The sequence below is a fragment of the Crinia signifera genome, chromosome 2 (genome assembly GCF_055691185.1).
Source record: "Crinia signifera chromosome 2, ASM5569118v1, whole genome shotgun sequence".
Classification (NCBI taxonomy): Eukaryota; Metazoa; Chordata; class Amphibia; order Anura; family Myobatrachidae; genus Crinia; species Crinia signifera.
In genome coordinates, this window is record NC_139218.1 from 141,769,218 (window position 1) to 141,793,678 (window position 24,461).

The 24,461-nt window shown below is 45.4% G+C and overlaps 2 protein-coding genes across 3 annotated transcripts in view; both read left to right on the top strand.

Annotated features, from left to right (window-relative positions):
• IKBKE (inhibitor of nuclear factor kappa B kinase subunit epsilon) overlaps positions 1-7,573 on the top strand; it is an 89,231-nt gene extending 81,658 nt beyond the window's left edge. For both annotated transcript variants that reach the window (XM_083173041.1, XM_083173042.1), the window contains exons 20-21: positions 1,302-1,373; positions 6,005-7,573. In XM_083173041.1, coding sequence (XP_083029167.1) covers positions 1,302-1,373; positions 6,005-6,035 — 103 coding nt within the window. In that variant the 3' untranslated portion in view covers positions 6,036-7,573. The remainder of the gene's footprint in view (positions 1-1,301; positions 1,374-6,004) is intronic.
• A 3,126-nt stretch (positions 7,574-10,699) lies between these two features.
• RASSF5 (Ras association domain family member 5) overlaps positions 10,700-24,461 on the top strand; it is a 104,949-nt gene continuing 91,187 nt past the window's right edge. The window contains exon 1 of the mRNA XM_083173043.1: positions 10,700-11,522. Coding sequence (XP_083029169.1) covers positions 11,369-11,522 — 154 coding nt within the window. The 5' untranslated portion in view covers positions 10,700-11,368. The remainder of the gene's footprint in view (positions 11,523-24,461) is intronic.

The window sequence follows — 24,461 nt, forward strand, 5'->3', positions numbered from 1 at the left end:
CAAGTAACACCAGTCACCAGGTGCAAGTACTGCCAGTGATAGGTGCATGTACTGTCAGTGACAGGTGCAATTACCACCAGTGACAGGTGCAGGAACCACCAGTGGCAGGTGCTAGTACCACTATTGACATGTAAACGTGGGAACTGTTTACTGCAGTCCTCCCATTCAGAGCAGTGGTAACTAAAATCTACATTTCAAACTGTAGCCCTATGGGAAAATAAGGTCTTGACTGAGACAATGGGGATTATTCAGACCTGATCGCACGACCGCAAATTCGCACAGCCTGCCTGTCGAATCAATGTGCTTGCTGTGCGAATGGTTGTGTACGGAAATATTCGCAGCCGTGCGGATATGTCCAAAAACATCTAGCAGGCTCACTATGGAATGATTTTTACACTGGGCACAAGTGATCCCAGGCTCAGAGTAGCCAGATACTTACTTGTCGATGCGATGTAAAACCAGCCCAGAGCTGATGTCACACGCCCTCCCCAAAAACACTCAGACACGCCTAACATTTTCCGGGACACTCCCAGCGTTTTCCTAGGCATGTCTGCGTTTTTCGTAGCACTCCCATGGTACACTAATGGGGGGATCCTCAATCTCAGGTGTCGACATTGACATAAATAACTCTGAAAAACTCAGGTCATCCTTTTTACCATGTCAACTTTTTGCTTGTGTCTTCCTTTTGTCAATGTTGACCTTGTGGACCTAACTCTGGTTCACACACAATGCCGCAAATATTGCAGCATTGTCTGTGGGCCAAACGCCACCCGAAGTGCAGGCCACCCCCCCTCGCACGTTCCAATCCCCTGCATGGCTGTGAATGGTTGATTTGCATAATCATCCATTCGCAGCTGAGTAGAAATCATTCAGTGGTCAGCGACCATAGAATGATTTCTCCAGCGCTAGCAGATCAGAGACATCTCTATGTCAGGTAGCATGTAACATGTAGTTCACCATGCCCGCTCGCACCCTGCGTCATGTGCGTCATGTGCAGACGCAAAACATCGTTCCCCCGGGCGAACGCTCAGGGGACCAATTGAATTAGCATAAGGTCCGGTGTGTCGAACTATTGACCTGTCAACCCTTTAATCTGTAACTGTGTATAGCTGGTAGATGCAATGTAGCCAAATGAATTACAGTTTGAATTAAAGCTCCATAGAGCAGAGGACACACCATTGGCTATCCATGACATATATTAATAGTCACCAATGGCCATGTGTACAGATCAGAGATCATATATAATGCAGTCGCAGTCCTTGTAGTGAATATAATCAGTTATAAGTATTTGTATTTACCAGGATGCTAAAGCTTCGAGATCAAATGAAGAGGGTATCTTATGAGTTAGAGAAAAACAACAGTATTATAGAGAGGTAAGCTATTGAGTCTTTACAGTAGGTGGTCTTTTATGTCTTATTTGTTTTATTCATGTCATTATAAAATAAAGATATGGCTAGTCATAGAAAAAAGGAACGTTTTGTTGATGTCTTAGAAACCGTGACATAAGCCAGTCATGGTGGGTACTGTAGATAATATGTACAGGTAAAGCATATGTTATCTGGTCTTCTGGAGTGAACCAGCTAGTGTAATAACCTATTAACTGCAGATAATTGTTTGTTTTTGCACTGCATATATGTTTATATATATATATATATATATATATTAGGTATATAAAGGTGCCTTTGCTGCAGTGGGTATAGAAACCGAGTGAATGCTGGTATTGGCAGAATCCACGACACGGCACTCCAGGGACTTATATGCAAGAAGAAATTTTAATGACGTTTCGGGGGCCTTCAGATAACAGAACAATATAAAGGTGATGTGATTGTTTGTTTTATATTGTTCTGTTGTCTGAAGACGGGGGCAAGGACGCCCGAAACGTCATTAAAATTTCTTCTTGCATATAAGTCCCTGGAGTGCCGTGTCGTGGATTCTGCCATCAAACTGTCCACTTAGGAAGCAACATGCTGTTGTGCAAATGGAATAGACAACAGGTGGAAATTATAGGCAATTAGCAATAAAGGAGTTGTTCTGCAGGTGGTGACCACAGACCACTTCTCAGCTCCTATGATTTCTGGCTGATGTTTTGGTCACTTTTGAAATCTGGTGGTGCTTTCACTCTAGTGGTAGCATGAGACGGAGTCTACAACCCACAGCCCAGTGGCTCAGGTAGTACGGTTCATCCAGGATGGCACTTCAATGCGAGCTGTGGCAAAAAGGTTTGCTGTGTCTGTCAGCTTATTGTCCAGACCATGGAGGGACTACCAGGAGACAGGCCAGTACATCAGGAGATGTGGAGGAGGCCGTAGGAGGGCAACAACCCAGCAGCAGGACCGCTACCTTAGACTTTGTGCAAGGAGGAACAGGAGGAGCACTGCCAGAGCCCTGCAAAATGACCTCCAGGAGCCCACAAATGTGCATTCGTCTACTCAAACAGTCAGAAACAGACTCCATGAGGGTGGTATGTCCATAGGTGGGGGTTGTGCTTACAGCCAAACACCATGCAGGACGTTTGGCATTTGCCAGAGAACACCAGAATTGGCAAATTCACCCACTGGCACCCTGTGGTCTTCACAGATGAAAGCAGGTAAAACTGAGCACATGTGACAGACGTGACAGAGTCTGGAGACACCAAGGAGAACGTTCTGCTGCCTGCAACATCCTCCAGCATGACCGGTTTGGCAGTGAGTCAGTGATGGTTTGGGGTGGCATTTCTTTGGGGGGGCCGCACAGCCCTCCATGTGCTCGCCAGAGGTAGCCTGACTGCCATTAGGTACCAAGATGAGATCCTCAGACCCCTTGTGAGACCATATGTTGGTGCGGTTGGCCCTGGGTTCCTCCTAATGCAAGACAATGCTAGACCTCATGTGGCTGGAGTGTGTCAGCAGTTCCTGCAAGACGAAGGCATTGATGCTATGGACTGGCCCGCCCATTCCTCAGACCTGAATCCAATTGAGCACATCTGGGACATGATGTCTCGCTCCATCCACCAACGCCACATTGCACCACAGACTGTCCAGGAGTTGGTGGATGCTTTAGTCCAGGTCTGGGAGGAGATCCCTCAGGAGACCATCCGCCACCTCATCGGGAGCATGCCCAGGCTTTGTAGGGAGGTCATACAGGCAAGTGGAGGCCACATACACTACTGAGCCTCATTTTGACTTGTTCTAAGGACATTACATCAAAGTTGGATCAGCCTGTAGTGTGTTTTTCCACTTTAATTTTGAGTGTGACTCCAAATCCAGACCTCCATGGGTTAATAAATTTGATTTCCATTGATCATTTTTGTGTGATCTTGCTGTCAGCACATTCAACTATGTAAAGAACAAAGTATTTAATAAGAATATTTCATTCATTCAGATCTAGGATGTGTTATGTTAGTGTTAGTGTTCCCTTTATTTTTTTGAGTAGTGTGTATATATATATATATATATATATATATATATATATATATATATATATATATATGTGTATATATGCCACCTTTTATGTCCGGCACTCCCCTTCTCTTGCAGTATCTGCCTGGGTGCCCTCTCATGCAGGCAAACCTGCTACATGCAAAGTAGTAAAAGATCAGCTCCAGGTCTCCAGTGATCAGAACAAAAAGAGTACTTTTATTGTCTATGGCATGGGTCTCCAAACTGTGGCCCTCCAGATAAGAAACTACAAATCCCAGCATGCCTTGCCACAGTTTTGCTATAAGGGAGTGTTAAAACTGTGGCAAGGCATGCTGCGATTTGTAGTTTCACAACATCTGGAGGGCCACAGTTTGAAGACCCATGGTCTTCAGCATTTTGGGCTCTCACCCGTCTTCAGGATACACTACAGACTGTAGTGAATCTTAGGGTGCCGGTCAGTATACTTAATATACTGTACCAATGTCCATATTAATTCACTCCATCAGGGGATAAATAAATACGGGTTACCAGAACACGATTTACGCACAACTAAAATGTAATGTACCCCCCAAAAAATCACAAACATGCCTATCAATCAGTAAACAAATAGGGCATATTATAATATCCTTATCCAATCTGGGTCTATTCCAGTAATCGACAGAACCATTTTGGTGTTGCACCTTTATGAGGACCTTTTACCCTTCTTGTACCTGTTATAGAGGGGGTAAAGTGTGTGGCTTTCTTTTCTGACATAAAGAAGGGCCACTGCATGCTGAAGACAAGGTAAGAGGGGACTGGAAGGCAACAGAGAGGTGGTGAAGCTGCTGGAGGGACATGGGCAGTGAGCTCTTGGATTGACAGAGGCACAGATGTGTCTGGGTTGGGGGTCATAGTGACCATAAACCTAATCTGGACCCAATCAAGCCACCTCACATTGGTTTTGTCCAAATCTGTCCAACAGTGTCTGAATGCATACTGGACAGATAGATAGACAAACAAAGAAATAACAGACTACAGATATGTAAGAGATAGGAGGTAGTTATAGGTACAATTCCTAAAGTCTGCTACCCTCCTCAGGAAACTTAGGGGCATTAAAATGATACTCTAAAAGGCAATCCTGTTCAGAGCCCCCAGCCAGTGCCCAGCAACACTTTCATACACACCTGGGACCAGACAGCCATGTCCAGCCAGTACACAGTCACCCTCTAGTTGCTGACGATCTTCTGCAGTAACAGGGGCAGGAGCTTCTCCATCGGCTGATGGAGGGCGATTTCAGCACCGGCAACTTGCAAATTCCCTGTGCTGAGCATAGGAGTTGGTGCACAGAAGCAGCAGTAACTATCTGCGTTGGGCCTTGAAGACGACTAGGGTCTCTGTTAAGGAGTCCTTCCGCTGGGGCTCATTCATGATCAGCCACCTTCTGTGGCGCCTGAAGCCAGCTTGGCAAATGATGTGATGTCCAACCAACCCACTAGAAGTTGGGCAGTCTCCCACAGGGTGACATGGTAGGTGGCAGCCCAGAGTTGGGGGGAGCAGCAGCAACTTTGAGAGTGCTCCCAGCAATCCTCCAGCTCCTCCTTGAGGTCATCACTGTGATCCTGCAGGTCAGAGCTGTGACTTTGTTGACAGAAAGGTCCTGTTAGATCGCCTGAAAGCTCTGGTTTAGCTACTTCATAGATTTCAGCTCCAGTCCATGTGGACAGCCCAGGTGCCACTTTGTCCAGCCAATTTTCATTAGGTTCTTTTAAAAATGCTTTTACCATCCATGTAGACTTGGAACGGGAAATACTTGACCCAAAGCATGGCGAGCAAATCGAGCCATGCAAGGGTATTTGGGCCACTATTTGGAAGTCCATGTGATCAGGTGTCATCAATGACACACAAAAAAAAACATGGAAAAACTTGTCATGTGTTGACATTCCTCTGTTAACCTTTTGTCAATGTCTGCTTGATTGGCATACTTGTTTATTGTCTTGGAATGGCCGGGAGGCTTCTGAAAATCAGATGCCACTCATAGCCATTTGAAAATGTGAGAAAGGGTCTTAGATCCACTGAATTGCATTCTTGTAGCCCCTTCCCTGCTTTACAATGCTGGTAATTTAGGCAGTGTATAGCAAAGGTGGGGATGCCATGACATAATTGTGCAGCCACACCCCTTTATCGCTCACTTAGGTTGATGCCACGCCCCCTGTGGTAAGTATGGATTGAAGCTAGTGATTATGTCATTTCTGGGACTCAACATATAATATATTTAAAGCTAGTGATATGTCCGTTCTGAGACTTCACTATAAAATGGTAACACTCTAGGTAACATAGCCGTATGGGAGAGATAATGGGTGCAATACAATTTTAATACATAGGCAGTGGTGTAGATTTAACACAATTTTACAGTTCAAGTTGAACTTAAATTAATTATTTGGAGGTAACTGAATTAATCCCAAATACAAGAAAATGTGAATGTGGAGGATTAAAAATGACTTAAGGTGAATATACAGTTAAGAACATTAATAATAGTTTACACATTATGCTTTTTAATGTATGGTAAATTGTCAAAACCAGTATTTTTGCGAGTATTGTTAGTTTTTAAATGATTGTGTCTTTCCCAGGTTGAACGTACCTTCATCTACTGGCATCTGACTGTGGGACAGTTGTTAGCTGTATGCTTCTCCTTGGCAAGTCTGAAAATCAGTTGAAGTGTACTTAATGATCTATAGACAAATAAGAAGTGGCTAGGAGGAAGGACAATGTCTACAAGCAACTGAAAGAGAAATATGCAGACCTTTCCTAGGAGATGGCATTTAACAGTTCTGTGCTGTTTGAGTGTAAACACTGGAGATGGCCAAGGAACAGCTTATATGTATCCTATAGCAAGACCATAGCAAGGCTGAGAAAGCTGTTGTTGTTTTTTTTTATATTTTATTGTAAGACTGCGTAATACATGGAATTACATTGGTCAAGTTAAAACTCATTTTTAAAAAGAAAAGTAAAATCTACCACACACTCGAAGGGCACTGATAGACATGAGGTACATAAAGTCTGCTACAACAGGGATACGACACTGCTCATACAGGAACATGTATAAAGATTATGATTCCAAGGTGGAGAACCGCATTATATAAAAAAGAAAGTTAAAAGATATTCAAATGGGGGCGTGCCGGAGGACAGTAATTCCTCATTATACCAGACAGTGAGTTGGGCTGCAGGACAAAGACTCTCCTTGATCTCTGTAGAATGGGTATGGATATAGAGAAGCCAGATGCGAAAAACTTAATTCGCCCACCACCCCGCCACATGCCTCTGCTAGCAGGAGAAATCATTCGATGGTCGCGGACCATCAAATGATTCCAAAAACTCCAAAATCTTCACTTGCAGCTAATTATTGGTTGTAACCATGCAAGAAGATTTACGCTTTTGCTATCAGCAAAATCATGCAGGAGACATGCAGACTAAATTGTGCTGTACTATAGACATGAGCGTATGCAAAGATTCAGTGACTGCCCTTCTGCATCCAGGATAGGGCTGGTGGAATATCTATGCTCGTAGTGCCAACTACGCTGTCACATGCGGAAGTATTAGGGTGGGGCAGGCATAGATCCATCCAGTTCTGACTATGGTAGATGTCCGCAGAGATATAAAGCACCCAAGGCAGCTGCATTGTGCACTGCTGTGAATCAGGCCCTATCTATTATGTAACAGAATAATGTAGAACGATATTGTGTCTCCTTTTGTTTAAAACAAAAACAAATATAGGATATGTATTGTAATTTGCAGAGCTTGGTTCCTCTATGAGGTATCAGAAGTTCAAACCCTAAGGCATAAAATGTAGAACATCGGTTGCAAAAAACAGTGGGCACCTACTGCATGCATGTATTTACCAGGAACATTGTGAAATGTGGATTTTTTTTGTATAAAAATCATTAACTATGTAAATGTATGGATTTTTTAGTTTCGAAAATGTGTTTTATGCAGGAAAAAATATTATTTTATTTGTACAGTAAATGTTTCTAAGTCAACCTACTGCCCAGTGATGCTTGCAAAGAACAATTGTCATAGTACATAGCTCTTCCCTTACTTGGTCAATGTAGTATCTAGTATGGACAATGACGATCCATTGCGCCAAAGACAACTTTAACAACTGTTTACAACTTGAAATTTTTATTTATATAATAAATGTTTTATACTGATAAATATAAACAGATCATTTTACGTGTGCTAATTACTGAGTTAACATATTTATTTAAAAAGATGTTCACTTTGACCATATTAAGTCCTACCTGCTGCAAATTACTGTGTGTATTGGTTTAAAAAGATCTCCAGAATTATATTTGATGTGAAGCAAACCCCTGTACTGAGAATTTTGGCGTATCATCCCTTTTGAACTTAATTCACATACACTAATAGAATAATAGTAGAGTAAATTATTAGGGGTGCCTGGCTGAAAAGACATATGGGTATTGTTGGAGTTGCAAATTAGGATGGGCTGACTGAAGGGGCACATAAGGTGGGGGACTGGAGCGGAGGTACACACAAGAGGGCTGGCGGGGGCACATGGGGCTGACTGCGTGGCACAATAGGGGAGGCTGGATGGAGGGGCACATTAGGTGACTGGCTTGAGGTGCATATGATGGGACTGGAGGATTACATGAAGAGGGATGGCTGGAGTGACTGAACGAAGGGGGTACATGAGGGGGCTGGATGAAGTGGCACAGTAGGAGGAATAGTTCAAATGGCAATTGAGGAGTGGCTTTTTAAATGTATTTTATGTGGATATACAGTATTACGGTGCATGTATAGAGGTAGGTGGTGGGCCCTGACTATTTTGTCATTTCTGATGAAAGCCCTGAGTGGTGCATTGAGACAGGTTGATCCCTGGTGTGAGCTCTGTGAAAACCTAAAGCATGAACTCAAAGATTGTCCATGGGCTGATGCTGATGGCCGATTCCAAGAGTTGAGAGAAGAAACTAGACAAGCTGAATTGAATAGCTTATGAGATAGCCAGGTGCTAGGGAAACTGTCAATATTAAGGAAGTTCACCTTGGAAGAGTGACTCTGACACTCTGCCTGGAAATAGGAGGTGATGAGGATGAACTCTAAAGAAGAGGATGTCTGTGGGACATGGGAGAGCTGGTTCCAAAAGAGGATACACATGATTAGTATGTTCACTGAGGAAGTGCTGCAATTGGCAGCATATACATGGAAGTAAGAGAATACTGTGAAATGCCACTATCGGGTTGTGGATATTATCGTCCTACCTGGAAAGACAGTTACTCCAGAAAAGTTCCCCATGGTGAGTGGCCTTGAGAAGCTGTTACTCTCAAAGTGGGACCACAAAGAAATTATCAATAGGTCCAAGGTGCAAAAGTCCAGAGCTAATCGAAGAGAGAGATGTGGGGACAATATCTGCCTGGATTGGTTCCTCAAACACATTCTGTCAGAGCTGGCAAAAAAAAAATGTTCTGACCAATGGATGGGGGTAATGATATATACTTGTGCCGGCACTAAAAATAATAAGGGTGTGGGAAATGAAGCAGGGTGCTAGGCAGAGGACATGGAGACCAGCCCACCAAATCAAAAGATGATCATGCCCTGGATGAGATTTTGATCAAGGAGGATCAAAACAGACCTCTTATAGGCACTAAAGCTAAAAAAATCCCAGGGGTACCCCTCTGTTGTCTGCAGAGGTGTCTGGATCCAAGAAAGGTCCCAAACAATATGTCCTTATTCTAGACCAACAGGGTATTGGCTACCATAACTCAGGAGCTAGATCCAAGCCCACATTTAATCTAGTCCAGTACTGCATTGATATCTTAGTCATTAGGCTTCTGTGCATGGTCTCCGGGGCTGATGCTATATTTCTTGGTGCCCTAGGCAAAGCTTCTCTCTATCGCACTGTTGACCCCATTGCTGTAGTCACAAGCAACTTTTTGTCTACCGCCCCTCTACCCCGTCTATATTAATCCATATTTCCTACACAGCCGCTTATGTACGCCTATGGATGGCAACCCGCTTAGCACAAAAAGGACTTACTTCCATCACAATTACAAACATTAGTGCTACCACACCATCCATGATAATAAAAACAGAATATGAGTAGCACTTCACATAGGAGTGTGCTGTCACTAAGATTTTGTGAGCGTATCACCATTGTGTAAGTGCTTTGCTATATAGTGAACAGCTTGCACATTAAGGGTATCCTCCTAGCTGGGCGGTCTAGCTGCAAAGTTAGTTGTTGGGTGGCCTTGTTTCTGGTTGCAAGCCCCCCTAAACAGTCTGGATACTCCGTTGTCCATACCGCGCCCCCATTACACTCTTTCGCGCCTCCCCCAACACAAGCCACCACCAAGTTACTGCTCCTCCGCTACCACCCATTTTGCTTAAGGCTGGTCACATTTTTTGAAATGTGACTGCAGTTTAAGTGCGTGCATACGCAGTTTGCAGAAAATCCCAATTAGCGATGCAAGTGAATCTGAGAAAATTATGTGTTTCAAATCTTGGAGAGAGATAATGGGGTCTATGTTCTAAGCCTTGGAGAGAGATAAAGTGGATGGAGATAAAGGACCAGATGTATCAAGCTTCAAAAACAGATGACGTGGAGAGTGATAAACAACCAGCCAATCAATTCCCAACTGCCATTTTTCAAACACAGTTTTAACATGGCAGTTATTGGCCGATTGGCTAGCTGTTTATCACTATTCGCTCTATTTCTTTTTTTGAAGCTTGATGCATCTGGCCCCAGGTACCAGCTAACCAGCTCCTATTTGTCACTTTTCAAACAGCCTGTAACATGGCAGAGAGAAGCTGGTTGTCTCTGACCTTTTTATCTCTCTTCAAGGCTTAGTACATAGACCCCTTTATCTCTCTCCAAGCTTTGATACATATGCTTTTTAGAGCGCAGCTATGCCAGGGTACATTTGCGGTCTGGGGCCAGTGCCAGGGATGACTTTACCCAGTTTGGTATAGCGTGCATCTTATCTATCATATACTGTACTGTAGCTGCCAGATCCTGACATCTTTCTCTTCCCAAGAGAAACAATGGACCTGCATTCCAGGACCTCTAGTCACCATTAGGTGGCAGCAGGAGGAGTGAGGTAAGTACACACAAAGTTCCCCCTTTGACAGAAATGCCATTTCTTTTATTGTTTAGTGCTGGAACCAAATCTGCCAGTGAGTCATTGTTAGTTTCCATGAATAAAGAAATAACTGCAATGGCAATGTAAAGATTCTGTCAGAAAGCTTCTGAAAAACCCAACAGAGGGATTCATCATGTGCAATTTTTTTTTTTTTCATTTTGAAGAAGCCAGAAAGGAAGCTCAGATCCATATCAGTACTGGCTCGATGTGGTGCCAATAAAATGTGTGCCGGTGCTGTGGGTGGCACAATATGTTGTTGGCACATCTTGCTACTAAGGGGTTACAGGAGTGAACTGATTGAAAAACTGAAGATATTTGACAGTGTGAAGGGGGAGAGCAGTGTGTGCACATTGCTGTCTGTGTATCACTGCAGGGTTAGGTTACAGACACTCCACCTTTTTATCTTATCCTACAGAAATAGAAAGTTTTTTTTTTCCTAGAGCTGGTAGAGAGAAGACAGGGATGTGGAACTTGGCTGAGAAATCTGTCTATAAGCCAGTGCAACCCAGTAACTGTTTTCTGCCTGTATTTCATTTCTGTTTACCTACTGACTGTGGTCACAGCCTAGGATTACAGAATCCTTACACAAATGCTGGTTTTCCAAAGCACAGTCTAGTTAGCAAGAAATCAACACTTGTATTGCTATAAGAAGCCTTTTGATGATCTCTACAATACATGGATTATTGCCTTTCACCTTCTTTCGAAGATTCTTGCTGTTAATTGTTACCCAGCCCATTGATTTCTCTGTTAAGGACTGCGATGGCAAGGCACTGGAATAGCACCCTCTCTTTTATGGAGACCTGCATGGGTCAAATTCAATAAGTAGGATACAAAACTGGAATGGCACATCGGAGGACGGAAACTACGGCAGCATGCTTCGGAGTTGTGACGAAGAAAATCCGCAGCCTTTTTCGACACTTCCCAAAGTCAAAGTCATGGTCAGAAGGCTTGCAGCTACTCCCAACACCCAACCATGAGCTGCTGATAGTGAGAGGTACGTGTGCTAGGTATATAAGTATGCCAAGGGATGTTCCTATATGGACTAGGCCAATAGCTACCAAAGAGCCTACAATTTTGATTTTAAAGGGCTGGTATAATACAAAGGTCTCACCACTTCAAGCATAAAACCAATATACATTTGGGCTCATTTAACTACTTCAGAAATCTTTCATATTGCAATGAGGAAAAATGTGGGGTTTATTTATTAAGATGGGAGGTTGCTCAGGGCAACCAAACAATCTAATAGCATCAGAAGGACAACTTTTATGAGTGACATATGTTTGTGATGCCATTGTCTGAGCAGGGCAGATCATATACTAAATTAAAGGTCTCGGGCTGTAGATTTATATAAAAATGGCCGTGTGTAATCGGTTGCTTAGTTTTGAAGTTATGAGGCAAAACGTCCGCCTGTCATTTACAATTGATCCCCATTGTGCTCTACAAAGTAGGAGAACTATTCCTGCTGGCTCACCCACCAAGCTTTCAAAACGTAACTCCTAAGGGGGAAATCTTGTTCTAAAAACCATGTTGCATTGTAGGTAGGGCAAAAGTAACACATGGAGAGTGTTCAAACTTAAATTTAAATTGCAGTTTCAAAATTAGGCAGCCAGTATTTCCCCTGCACAAAAACAATATACAGTAACTCACCCAAATACATACCCTCCAACTGTACTGATTTAGCTGGTACAGTACCGTTTTTTAACGGTCTGTACCGGCTAAATCAAAGTGTACCGAATGTACCGTTTTTTGATAACTGGCTCCTCCGACTCTGGGATTTGTAGTTTCATTCACAGCCGGCTGCTCTTCGGGGAGGGGGAGGGTGAGTGGCCGGCCAAACTACATCTCCCAGGGGGCTTAGGGTGCCAGTTGCCGGCACCCACTTCTCCAATCACACCCATGCGTCCATGTCATACAACTTGTACACGCCGCCTGCATGGGGGGGGGGGGCTTTCAGTGTGGCAGGGGGGCATCAGTGGAGACGGTCCATGTGGTTGTTGGGTGCAGCAGATAGTTCAAGAACAGGCCACCCTTGGCACCGCTGACTGACCCTGGTAACCAGCCCTCAGAGTGCAGCAGCTTCGGCTCTCCCACCCTCCTGCAAGATGCCCCTGGCCAGGAGCTTGTCTGTCACCTCCCTCACTGGACTGGAAGACTGGGACAATGACCTGGACCTTGACAACACTGTGCTGTTCGAGGCGGCCTGGGAAGTGGCCAACAAAGGTAACCCTGTTGTACCCTGCAGCAGACGGGGGCAGGGGGGCACGCTGTGGGTCAGTGCAATATCAATGTGTCATATGCAGTTTGCAGGAATCCTTTGGCTGTATGCCTGTGTATACCAATATCTATATATCGAAAAAATTACCAGTACACATTCGGAAAGTGAGTGACCTCGCCCATTTTACCATTGACCACGCCCCTTTCCGAATGTGTACCGATTTCTGCCCTTCATATGTTGGAGGGTATGCAAATATAAAGCTGGGCATACATTTGTGCAACTTCTTCCCTCTGAGAAGTCGTATACAATCTCCCCTTGATATATTGCATGTGGTAATTTTTCATGCACTACCTGGGTGCAAAAAAGCACCCAGGAAGACTAGGTAAATGTAAACAGGGCAAAGAAAGATAACTTTGCTTTGTAGATAATGTGGAGTATAGGCCCATGGCCTCATGCCAACTTGCCAAAATGTTTAACAAGCATCTTTCAGTAAGTGCTCTATTTATCAAAAATATATCACAAACATCCCTGGTTTTCAAAAATGTGCCTTATTTGCATGTATGTATTTAGTTTAATTTCAATTATTGCCCTGGCTACCCAATTGAAGCAACTATGCAATTCAGTTAATTCATTTAATAGCCTGCACTTGCTGGCCAGCTAGGCAGTCTTATGTTTAGCTATATTTTCTATCACATAATAATATAGAATTCACTTAATGCATTTATTTCAATAGTTTTGTGTTCAGTGTTTGTGTCTCTCAAGATGAAATTTACAGACCCTGTGTAGTGTGTATAGATCCTTTTACGGTGAGTGTCATGGGCTGCGACCACAGCAGCCATTGTTATTCATGTTATGGGTGGGTTTTGTGCTTCCCGGATCAGCACTCCAGGTTTTGGCTGATCCACCTTGCCTTGTTTCCATGCATACCTTAGTCTTTGGGTGTGGCTGCCTCCTAAGCCACTGGGTATATAGGTATGCTCCAAGCAATAAACCCAGCCGGTTATATTCCTGTGATACTCTTACTATACTCCTTGTTCCTGGTGATTTCTATATTCCCAGAGATTCTCAGAGTTCCTAGCAAACGACTGTCTGAGTATTACAGGAAGCACACCTGCTGGGTGTCCTGTGAGATCCTGCCTGTGTCAGAGAAACCCTGCTTCCAGTGTGTGAGATCTTGTCTGTGACCAGCTTCTGCCCAGAGGTTTTGTGAGTACCTGTGGCTGCCCCACACATTGCGGTGGAAGTCGCACCTTTCATTACAATCTGCCATTGGTATTCTCACAGCGCCAGCGGAAGCCATAGCCCTTGTCCTGAGACAGAGTCATGGAGGCGGTTAGGGCACAGGCCTAATCTCATGCTGACTTGTCTTGTTTATGTTTCATGTTTGTTTGTTTCACAGCAGATGCCGGAGATATTGGTCTAGCCTTGCGACGGTGTCCCTTAGGCAATTAGGTTGCCAACCTATCCGCAATACCTTGGTTATAGTTCTTGTTTGGTTTATTGCAAAGGATTCGCATTATAGCGATAAAGGCTGCAAATCCTGTGTTCAGTCCTTGTCTACAAGGTTGCATATATTAGTACATTGTCATTTGCAGAGCCTAGTTTATCTTTGTGTTATCTAGTCAGTCAGTTTATCCTCTTACCAGTACCCTGACTCGGTTGGAACTTTGTGTCACCGCGAAAGACCAGGTTGCATCCAAGTACAGGGTGGAGCTAGTCTGCCCTGAAAAGGCGGCTATTAGTGGCGAAGTCTAAGACCTGCACAAGTGCCAGCCGACTCAGGATATAGTAATAGAGTCAGGGTCAGGTGCTGCTGGAGCTTCACCACTTTGGCCACAAAATCACACTTCAGGCTGTTATCAACATCTTGCAGATTGGCCAGTCAGAGCAAGGGTTAACCCTGAGTTCACCCCAGATTATCATAACAGGGAGCAGCAGAAACGTAATTAGTACCAGTTGATAGATCTACAGAGTCTAGGTTGATACCAATAGGTCAACACCCACAGGTCAACCTGCACTAGGTCGAAGATGACAAAAGGTCTGTACTAGGACATGCACTAAGTATATGTACTAGGTTGACATTGACAAACGGCCGAAAATTCTTTTCTTTTCATGCATTACGATTCACCTGGTCTATGACTGGGAACGGAAAAGTGTGCCAAGCGGAGTGATGGATGCAAGGGTACTTGTAACTGTAATTGGGGGACAATGTCGACACGTGTCCACATGGACAGAAAAAATATGTGAAAAACTTAACCTTTTCCTGTGCTTGTGTCATCCTTTTTGTCAATGTCGATCTTTTGGGGTCAATCTAATAACTGTCTACCTAGACACTGTAGACCTTACCATATCCTAGCTCTCTACAGTCACGTGCTGATAGCTACACTGCAGTGAAAGGGTTATTGATGAACTAGTGACTACCACATGTCATTAAGGCTCCCAGCAGCAGCAGCGTCTAAGTAGTTGGTAGAATCAATGACTTGTGTAACACCAGAAGAAAGGTCATCCGCCTGTGCTGGGCTCCGTTACATGAAGAGACTGGTGGGGCAGAGCTGGCTATCGATTCATTGGTTCTGCTTCTTCTGTAAAACGATGCAATACTGCGGAGACCTCTTCCTTTCCTTTACAATTCAGTTGCCCTCTGGAAATCACTGTATAAACAACACCGGTGATCCACGTAACATTTCTCACCAGTTATCAATCACTGATTTCATAATTCCTAGAATATCCAGAAATATTTTTAAGACGGTCAAATTCATTGTTATTCTAATGCCCTTCTCACTGTCTATTCTAATTGTGTTGGCCTTATATGTTTGCCTTTTTTATACAAATGAATTTAAATAGCGAAAGCTAAATAATTCACATTAAACAAAAGTTCAATAAACAAGTCTTGATGGGAATTGTGGTGCACCAAAGCACGGAGGTAATGAACTGGGTACTCTTTACTTAGATGGGCGCCCGTCGCGGGCATCGCGGGTACATTTATGTATGGCCGCGACGCGACCAACGCGATGCCCGCGATTTCCCATTGAAACCCATGTTAAACATGGAAATCGTGTCGGTCGCGTCGCGGCCGGCCATAAATGCACCCGCGATGCCCGCGACGCGATGCTCCCGATTTGCCATAGGAATCAATGTTAAAAGACCCGATGGACACGATTTTACTGTTAAATGCCTCAATGGACCCGATTTGGCCATAGGAATCAATGTTAAATGGGCCACAGAGCCCATTAACCCTTAAATGTCCCCCCAAATTTTTAACGCCACCCCACGATCCACGCCAACCCGAAGCGTGGCGAGCGGCGGCGGTACGCGTCCTCCGACCTTTTCATGCCCTACTATCCACTAGGGCGTGGAGTGAGAATAGAATAGTGTGGCGAGCGCAGCAAGCCACCGAGCCCGAAGCGTGGCGAGCGCAGCGAGCCCCGCGGATACCTTCACAGGTAGACGCGTCCCCTCGCGGGCTTCACAGGTGTCCGTGGCGACGCGGACACCTGTGAAGCCCGCGAGGGGACGCGTCTACCTGTGAAGGTATCCGCGGGGCTCGCTGCGCTCGCCACGCTTCGGGCTCGGTGGCTCGCTGCGCTCGCCACACTATTCTATTCTCACTCCACGCCCTAGTGGATAGTAGAGCATGAAAAGGTCGGAGGACGCGTACCGCTGCCCCTCGCGGGCTCGCTGCGCTCGCCACGCTTCGGGTTGGCGTGGATCGTGGGGTGGCGTTAAAAATTGGGGGGGACATTTAAGGGTTAATTGTGCCTATTTGGGCTTGTGGCCCATTTAACATTGATTCCTATGGCCAAATCGGGTCCATTGAGGCATTTAACAGTAAAATCGCGGTCAATCAGCCTTTTTAACATTGTTCCCTATGGGAAAATCGCGGTCATCGCGGGCATCGCGGCCATCCCGATTTACCCGCGATGACCGCGATTTTTACCCCCGACGCCCGCGATTTCAATCGCTGGCGCCCATCTAAGTAAAGAGTACCTGAACTGCATTTGCTGTGCAATCTCTGGAAATAATGTGAATTATTCTGAATTTTGTGATTGCTTGGTTGCTATAGTAACTCAGCAACACTACCATCATTACAGAAGGGGATCTTGGGCACTTGTAGCAAAGCTTTTATGCCCGCTATTACTATGGCAACATGCCAGCCACATAGATGGAAACATTTATATACGGTAGTTTGTGCCAAATGCTGCAATGGTATTAGATTCATTCCCCTCATCCAATTATTAACTACATTATATAAGAATTAAAATAAAAAAAATAAAAAAACACATAATTAGATCTATTTTATGCATTGCTGTTTACCAATCTACCACACAGAATACACGTGAAGAATATAGCTGCTGTTCCAATCATTGCATCAGCTAACATAAGGTTGCTTGGGATGCATAAACTGCATGATACCCCTTTCACACCGCACTTGTTAAATGGTATATTGCCGTTTTTTTTCCCATTTCAAAACGTTTAAGGCTGCAGTGGGAAAGCGCCAGAGTTGATTTACCGGTTAAAGATAACCGGTATTTCAAAACGTTTAAAAAGCCTATACATGTTTCAGAGCCGTTTTTTTTATGCAGTGAGAATGGCTCTGAAACGGTATTTAGTAAAAACAACAGATTACAGACCTGTGATAGGCTGTCCCCTGCATTCTGCCTTGAAACGTGTTCAGGGGATAAAACGGGTTGACTGATGTGAATGGTACTTAAACGGTATTTAAAACGGTAATGTGAAGGCTCAGACCCGTTTTAAATACCATTTAAAAATACAGATTTTTGAAATGTGTGAAAGCGGTATGAGAGGCTTTATTTATTTATTACAATGTATTCAATAGTGCTAACATATTCTGCTGCAATTGCAAACATAACAGTATTAAAACAAAAGTGGGCAATAACAGAGAGACAAAACGTACAATCTAAAGACAAAAAGGAATTTAATAAATGAGGAGATAGGTGTTACAAACTGCAAATTGGTCCAGCCATATTGCAAAGATAATAGGTTCTTGTTGGGGTATATTATTTAGCCACACAGCAAAGTTGGCCTATGATTGGTGGGATGGGTGAGTGTACAAGGAGAATATGTAAGTTTTGTGTGAACTGTGTTGAGGGTGGTAACTGGTCCAAATAGCTTATGGAGGGATGTGGATCATTAGGAAGGTCGACATGCATTAGGTCCACCAATGAAGGTCGACAGGCCTTAGGTTGACACACTCAAAAGGTCGATATGGCTTTTGTTCGACAGGGTCATTAGGCCAACATGGGGAAGGACGATAGTCAAAAGGTTGACATGGGGTTTTCACATTTTTTTTGTGCCAAATGTCGACATAGTTGACATGGACACCGTATCAGTGCACAGCGTCCACTCGCATGGCTTTCTGCGCTTGCCATGCTTTGGACACGATGCCTCGCTATGCTCAGCACACTATTCTATTCTCCCACCATGCCCTAATGGATGGTAGAGCATGAAATACCACCTGTCGGCACATGTCGGCTCAAAAAAGAGTGAAAAACCCATGTTGACGTTTTAATTGTCGACTTACCCCATGTCGACCTAATGCTTGTGTCACCCAAATGACCATGTCGACCTAAAGCCATGTCAACACTGAGTGTTTCAATGTAAGGCCTATCAACCTTCAGTGGTCTACGTTATGTCGACCTTTTGTATGTCAAACTAGTGGATGATACGAGTATGTGGATGGTTCAGGAATTTGCTAAACTTGACCGTAAGAACTTGTACTGGTGAATTTTAATTGGGCACGTAGACTTCCTGTGTTAAACTTGAGGTTATGCATTCTATTGCATATGTCCTATTTCATCATCTGCCCTTTTTCATTTATCGTTGGATATACCCAAATGGGGCCTTTGGGTAGTTGCTGAGTTTTACTAAGGAGCAGGGGATAGTATGTATACATCCGGCTACACTATGTGCCCCCTCTACTTTATTTATATTTCTACTTACATGCTGGTGCCTATATATGACATGTGCCTAGGGTTGCCACCTCAGGCATCTTCGATTCCTGGAGATTCCCCCCTCACACACCTTCATGTGCACGTGCGCTCCCGGAAAAGTGGGAGTGGCTTTGTAAAACATGCATGACCGCTTCAGAAAAGTGGGCGTGGCCTCGAATACAGACATGTATTGAAGTCCCTATTGTTACATTTACTAACACATTTCCCCTAATGACAACTCCTATACAGAGATACCTCATACATCCTCCCCTCACCTTGACACCAGTGACAACAACTTCGCAGCAACCTCCCCCACCCCCTCACTTCTCTAACATGCATATCTGCCCCAAACACTGACCGTCCACACACTCAAACACCCCCCTCATCACTGGCCTCACCGTTTCCTCAGCTGACAGCACAGACGGCAGAGGTCCCCTGGGATTGATACACAGTAGCAGCAGGCTTATCTCTCATCTGAGGCTCAGTTTGGGAGGTAGCGCTGCTGCAGCATCCTAAGCTGTTAGCTGCACAGTGCTCCTCCGTCCTCTCCCGCGACCCAGGTTAAATATTTCTGGAAGCAGAGGGAGCTGTGGGGTGGGCAGCAACTCGCAAGTGCTGGAGACACACTGTGCATGCCCTGTGGCCATTAACGCTCCACTGGAACCACCCTCCCTATGCCACTGACAGTGTGCACACTCAGTTGGGAGGCTGTGGAGGCTTTCAAAGTCATCCGGATTCCGGGAGAATCCCAGAATCCGGGAGGCTGCAAAAACGTCCTGGAGGGTTACTTACCACCAATTCAGGGAGAATCCAGGCAATCCTGGAGAGGTGACAACCCTACATGTGCCTGTATCTCTGGAAGATCCTGTCCAAATGGCAAGCGTCTTACTATTATATGTCTACATGCAATGGTGCTACCATGGCATTGGACATATCCTGTAATTCTGCAACCTATCTACTATACACTGTAGACCTTTTTCTTATTTGTTTGTACCGTCTGTATGTTTGTCTAAAAATCAATTAAAAATATTGAATAAAAAAAAAAAAAACTTGAACATAAGAAGTAAACAGTAGAACATTTTCCATTGGAAATTAGTAATTCCTGCACTCCAATTAGGCTTTAAGTGGGGGACATCTGTAAGGAGACTTTGGGGAGATATGTCACACCTACTGTAGGAGGGTATGAAAAAGCAACAAATCAGCTTCTGCCATTTATCGAGCACAGTCTATGGGCAGTATTCAATGTAAATTATCGCCGTGTGCAGCGAATCCTGTTTAGGATTCGCTGCACACTCGCTGTGTTCCGGAGGGCTGGCTGCCACTCGCTCTCCCTGTATTCAATGTCGGAGGGGCGAGTTGCCCCTCGCGGCGAATCTTAACCCCTGCAGCGGACGCTCGACCACTGCAGGGAGCCGTGGGACGGTGGCAGGCAGGGAGATGTAAGTCTCCCTGCCTGCCCCAGAATGTATGTGGGGGGGAGGTGGGCTCCCCGGGACCCAGGCAGCACAAGCTGCCCCCCCCCCCCCCCCCCCGAGCCATCAGGGGACCGGGTATATTCACTGCTCCCGATCATGCATATGTAATGATCGGGTGCAGTGAATATATGAATATCTAATGAGCGGCTCGGCTCCCGGCCCCCTGCTGGCTGCTCTGTGTAAAAAAAGATATATATATATATATATATATATATATATATATATATATATATATATATATATATATATATATATATATATATATATATATATATATATATATTTTTTTTTTAAATTAAAATATATATTCATGTGCTATAAGCACATGAATAAAAATTGCATGCCCGGGCGCGTGGCCTAGCCGTGGAGGAAGCAGGACGCTCAGCTTTACAGCTCCTGCTATACCTCCGTTAAAAATCCCGATCTGTGGCCTCTCTGGACACCTGAACCCAAGCCGGTGGGGAGCCTCCGGATCGAGGGGGCACGAAAAACGGAGCCGGGGATCCCAGTTTCCAGCTCCCGGAGGCTGAGGCCTACCCGCAGCACCAAGCCGCGGCCTCAAGAACTGCAGCTACCCGGCGGCCGAGCTCCACATCCGGATCGCGGCACTTCACGGGGGCGCCAGAGCTGCTGGAGCCCCTGGATCAGGCCTCTGAGGTAAGGGGACTCCCCACACACCCAGCACAGCCCCTGGGCACAAAATCAAACAGCCCAGGAGCCCCAGCAAAGCACTGGAGCCCCTCTATCCCCCTGCCTCACTACTCGCGGCGGCCATCTTGATTTCCCCATTCTCCCTGAGTTGCTGACACACAGAACAGAGCTGCACACAGTGACCCACGCAGAACCCTGCTACCACCAGGGTTCACCCCCAGCCACAGGGCCACTGACAGTACACCCCTTAACCACTCTTGGGTTGGCTCCCCCAGAAGCCTTAGGAGCCCTACTAACAGCTCTCCAATAAAGAGGACACTGACTCTGGTGGCCAGTGCTGACACGACCACCTCATCTGGCCCTGGCTGCATGGTAGCCACCCTACGCATACAGTTTCATATGTCCTGCTCTCCCTTAAATATGACGCCCAATATGCCTTAGAGGGTGCTGACACACTTTACCACTCCCGATATGATTTGAAGTTTAATACTACAGTGGCGGTATGTCAATGATCCAGCCGTAACCTGCTAATAGATCAGCCTGCACCCGCATCCAAGTCTGTTATAAGTCTGTGCATTTCTACCACCGTCCCACTTCCTGCGGCAAACATGCCCCCTAAAAAAGTGAAAGAACTTGGTGGCGCCCCCCCAGCTAGCTTTTTTAAAGCCTCTTCTCAGTCACCCAACTCTAAGCCGGTCGCTAACAAAGGACCCGGTACACCTACTCTATCAGCTCTCAGTGCACCATTCGATCCCACCACAATGAGCAATAACCAACAACCTCCAGCAGGGGACGATGCCCCCCTAACGTTGGGACTGATGAAGCAGCTACTAGCCTCATTTAAAACAGACATATCCGCTGAATTTAAATCAGCGCTCCAATCTTGCCAACAGGACATAGAGGCGGTGGGACATCGCACTGACCACATTGAGAATAAATTGGATGAACTGGTCAAATCCCACAACGATCTCCTTACTCTTCACGAGGGGGTCCCAAGACGAGGTGAGGGCCTTGCAATCTAAGATTTGCGACTTGGAGGACAGGTCGAGACGCAACAACATTAAAATTAGAGGCATCCCGGAAACTGTCTCTAACTCGGACCTCACTCAATATGTGACTGACGTATTCTCAAAATTAATGCCAACTACACAGATCACTGACTTCCTCTTGGACCGCATCCATCGTCTACCAAAAGCCCGGAACGCCCCCCAGGATGCCCCACGGGACACACTAATGCGTCTCCATTATTTTCATATCAAGGACTCAATACTCAAGTCCGCCAGACCATCCACCCACTCTGCTGCCATCCTGGGAGACCTCCAGATCTTTGGCGACCTATCCGCAGCTACCCTCTCTCTCCGCAGGTCGTTCTCCTCGGTGACAAAGGCCCTCCGAGAAGCTGACATCCCTTACAGATGGGGATACCCTACGAAACTTCTCATCCGGAAAAACGGCTCAATGTTTACTGCCACTACACCCACTGAGGGTGCACAACTCCTGACCTCCTGGAAATTGGAGGTGGACTCTCCGAAGATCCCCGATGAGTTACGTCTCACTCGAGATTGGTCAGTGGCAGACAAGTCTAACTAACATTATGTCACGCGCAGGATTATGGCCCAGTTTTTCAACTGTTACATGACGCTACCTCACCACTGGCCTATATTGCTAAACGATTGACTTTGTGTTTCTTTTTTTATACAGCTTACCTTAAACTTCGTTAAGTCACTCTGGAACTGCAAAGTAGGTCTTTATAGGCCAATTGACATATTTGCTACTCTTTTGTTTACAATTGTTGTATAGTATAAATAGACATGCCCTGTGTCCTGGCCCTTTCATAATGTAGCGCAGGCAGTCTCTGTTTACAGACGCCCGCTACTATGTTAGCAGTTCTCATCCTCCCCCCAATAGGCGGGCACGGGGCCTGTCTCTCTTTGTGCCCTATCCCCCATACTCCTTCTCAGCTCTCTTAGGAGTGCGAGTGTTGTCAATTACCCCCTCACGCCCCTACTGTGTCACCTAAGATGGTGGCCCTCTGTAGCCCCTTTATGGAGCTATCCCACTCCCTTCAACCCTCTTCCCCCTTTTGTATCTTCTGCTCTGGTTTTTTGTCTCCCCCTCTGGTCCCTCCCTTTTTAATTTTGAAATGCACACATTTTTTTTTAAATACGATAAGAATCAGCTGTGAAGTAACATGCCTAACTCGATGTTTAAATGGTTAAACTGTTATCTTTGAATGTCAAGGGTCTCAACTCACCTAACAAAAGACGACTAGCACTGAGATATTTCAATAAGGTGAAAGCCCATGTAGTCGCCCTTCAGGAAACCCACTTCCTCCAATCCTCCCCCCCCCCCCCCCAATTCTCCAGCCCATTCTATCCTCATTGCTACCAATCCAATGTCCCAAGTAAGAAGGCAGGTGTCGCCATCCTTTTATCTAGGTCTTGTGACTTTGTACTGGAACAACAGGTCACTGATCAGGAGGGTAGATTGCTCATTTTAATTGGGAGACTAGACAATAAACAAGTAACCCTGGCGGCCCTTTACGCCCCGAACTCCAAGCAAATCCCTTTTCTACGGAAATTCTGTAAAACCCTCTCATCCTGCCGAAAGGGTTTACTTATGGTTATGGGGGACTTTAATTTGGTAGTAGACCCCTCTCTAGATAAATCAATGAAACCCACCAAACATAGTCATCGCCTAGTGCCCTCTCAGTCCTCCGCCTTTCGGAGAATAATACACGAATATGACCTTTACGATGTCTGGAGGGCCAAAAACCCTAATGTAAGGGATTACACTTTGTTCCCTCAAGCACACGGAACTTACTCCCGCATAGATTTAGCACTCTCCGACAAATGGGCCCTTCAACAAATCACTAAAGCTTCTATCCTGCCAGTCCCATGGTCTGATCACGCCTCAGTATGCATTCACTGGAACCTGTCCTCTGCTCAAACCCCCCCTAGCCCATGGCGCCTTGGCGAGTACCTTCTGTTAAACACAGAGGCACGGCAGACTATTGCCGAGACTCTCTCCTTGTATGTAGAAACCAACTCACCAGAGGAAACGTCACAATTTACCTTCTGGTGTGCGTTAAAAGCAGTTGTCCGGGGCTCCGCGATTCAGGCAGCTGCCCGTATACGCAAGAGGGCAGCAGCTCATCAGATAAATATAGAAACCCGATTGGCGGACCTGGAGGCTAGACATAAAATGTCCCCCTCTGACTCCAAAATCTACCGGGACCTCATGCGGGTTAGGGAAGAATGGAATGTCTTAGCTTTACAAGATGTTCATAGATCCCTATCTAAAATTAAACAAAAATACTACATACAGGGAGATAGAGCGGGTAGACTTCTAGCTAGAAAGCTGAGAGGAAAACTCGCGAAGGACCGAATTCGGTCAATCACGGACAACAAAGGCCTCAAAGTGTCTAACCCAGCGGATATTGCCAATGCCTTTGCCGCATATTATTCTAACCTTTACAACTTGGCTACTGACCCATTGACCCCACAACCCACTGATTCCGCTATAGACCAATTTCTGGCTCGGATTACTCTCCCCTCCCTTAGTGAGACGGCCCTCCATACACTAGCTCAGCCATGGTCGATTGAGGAGATTAATACAGTTATCGAGTCACTCCCCGCGGA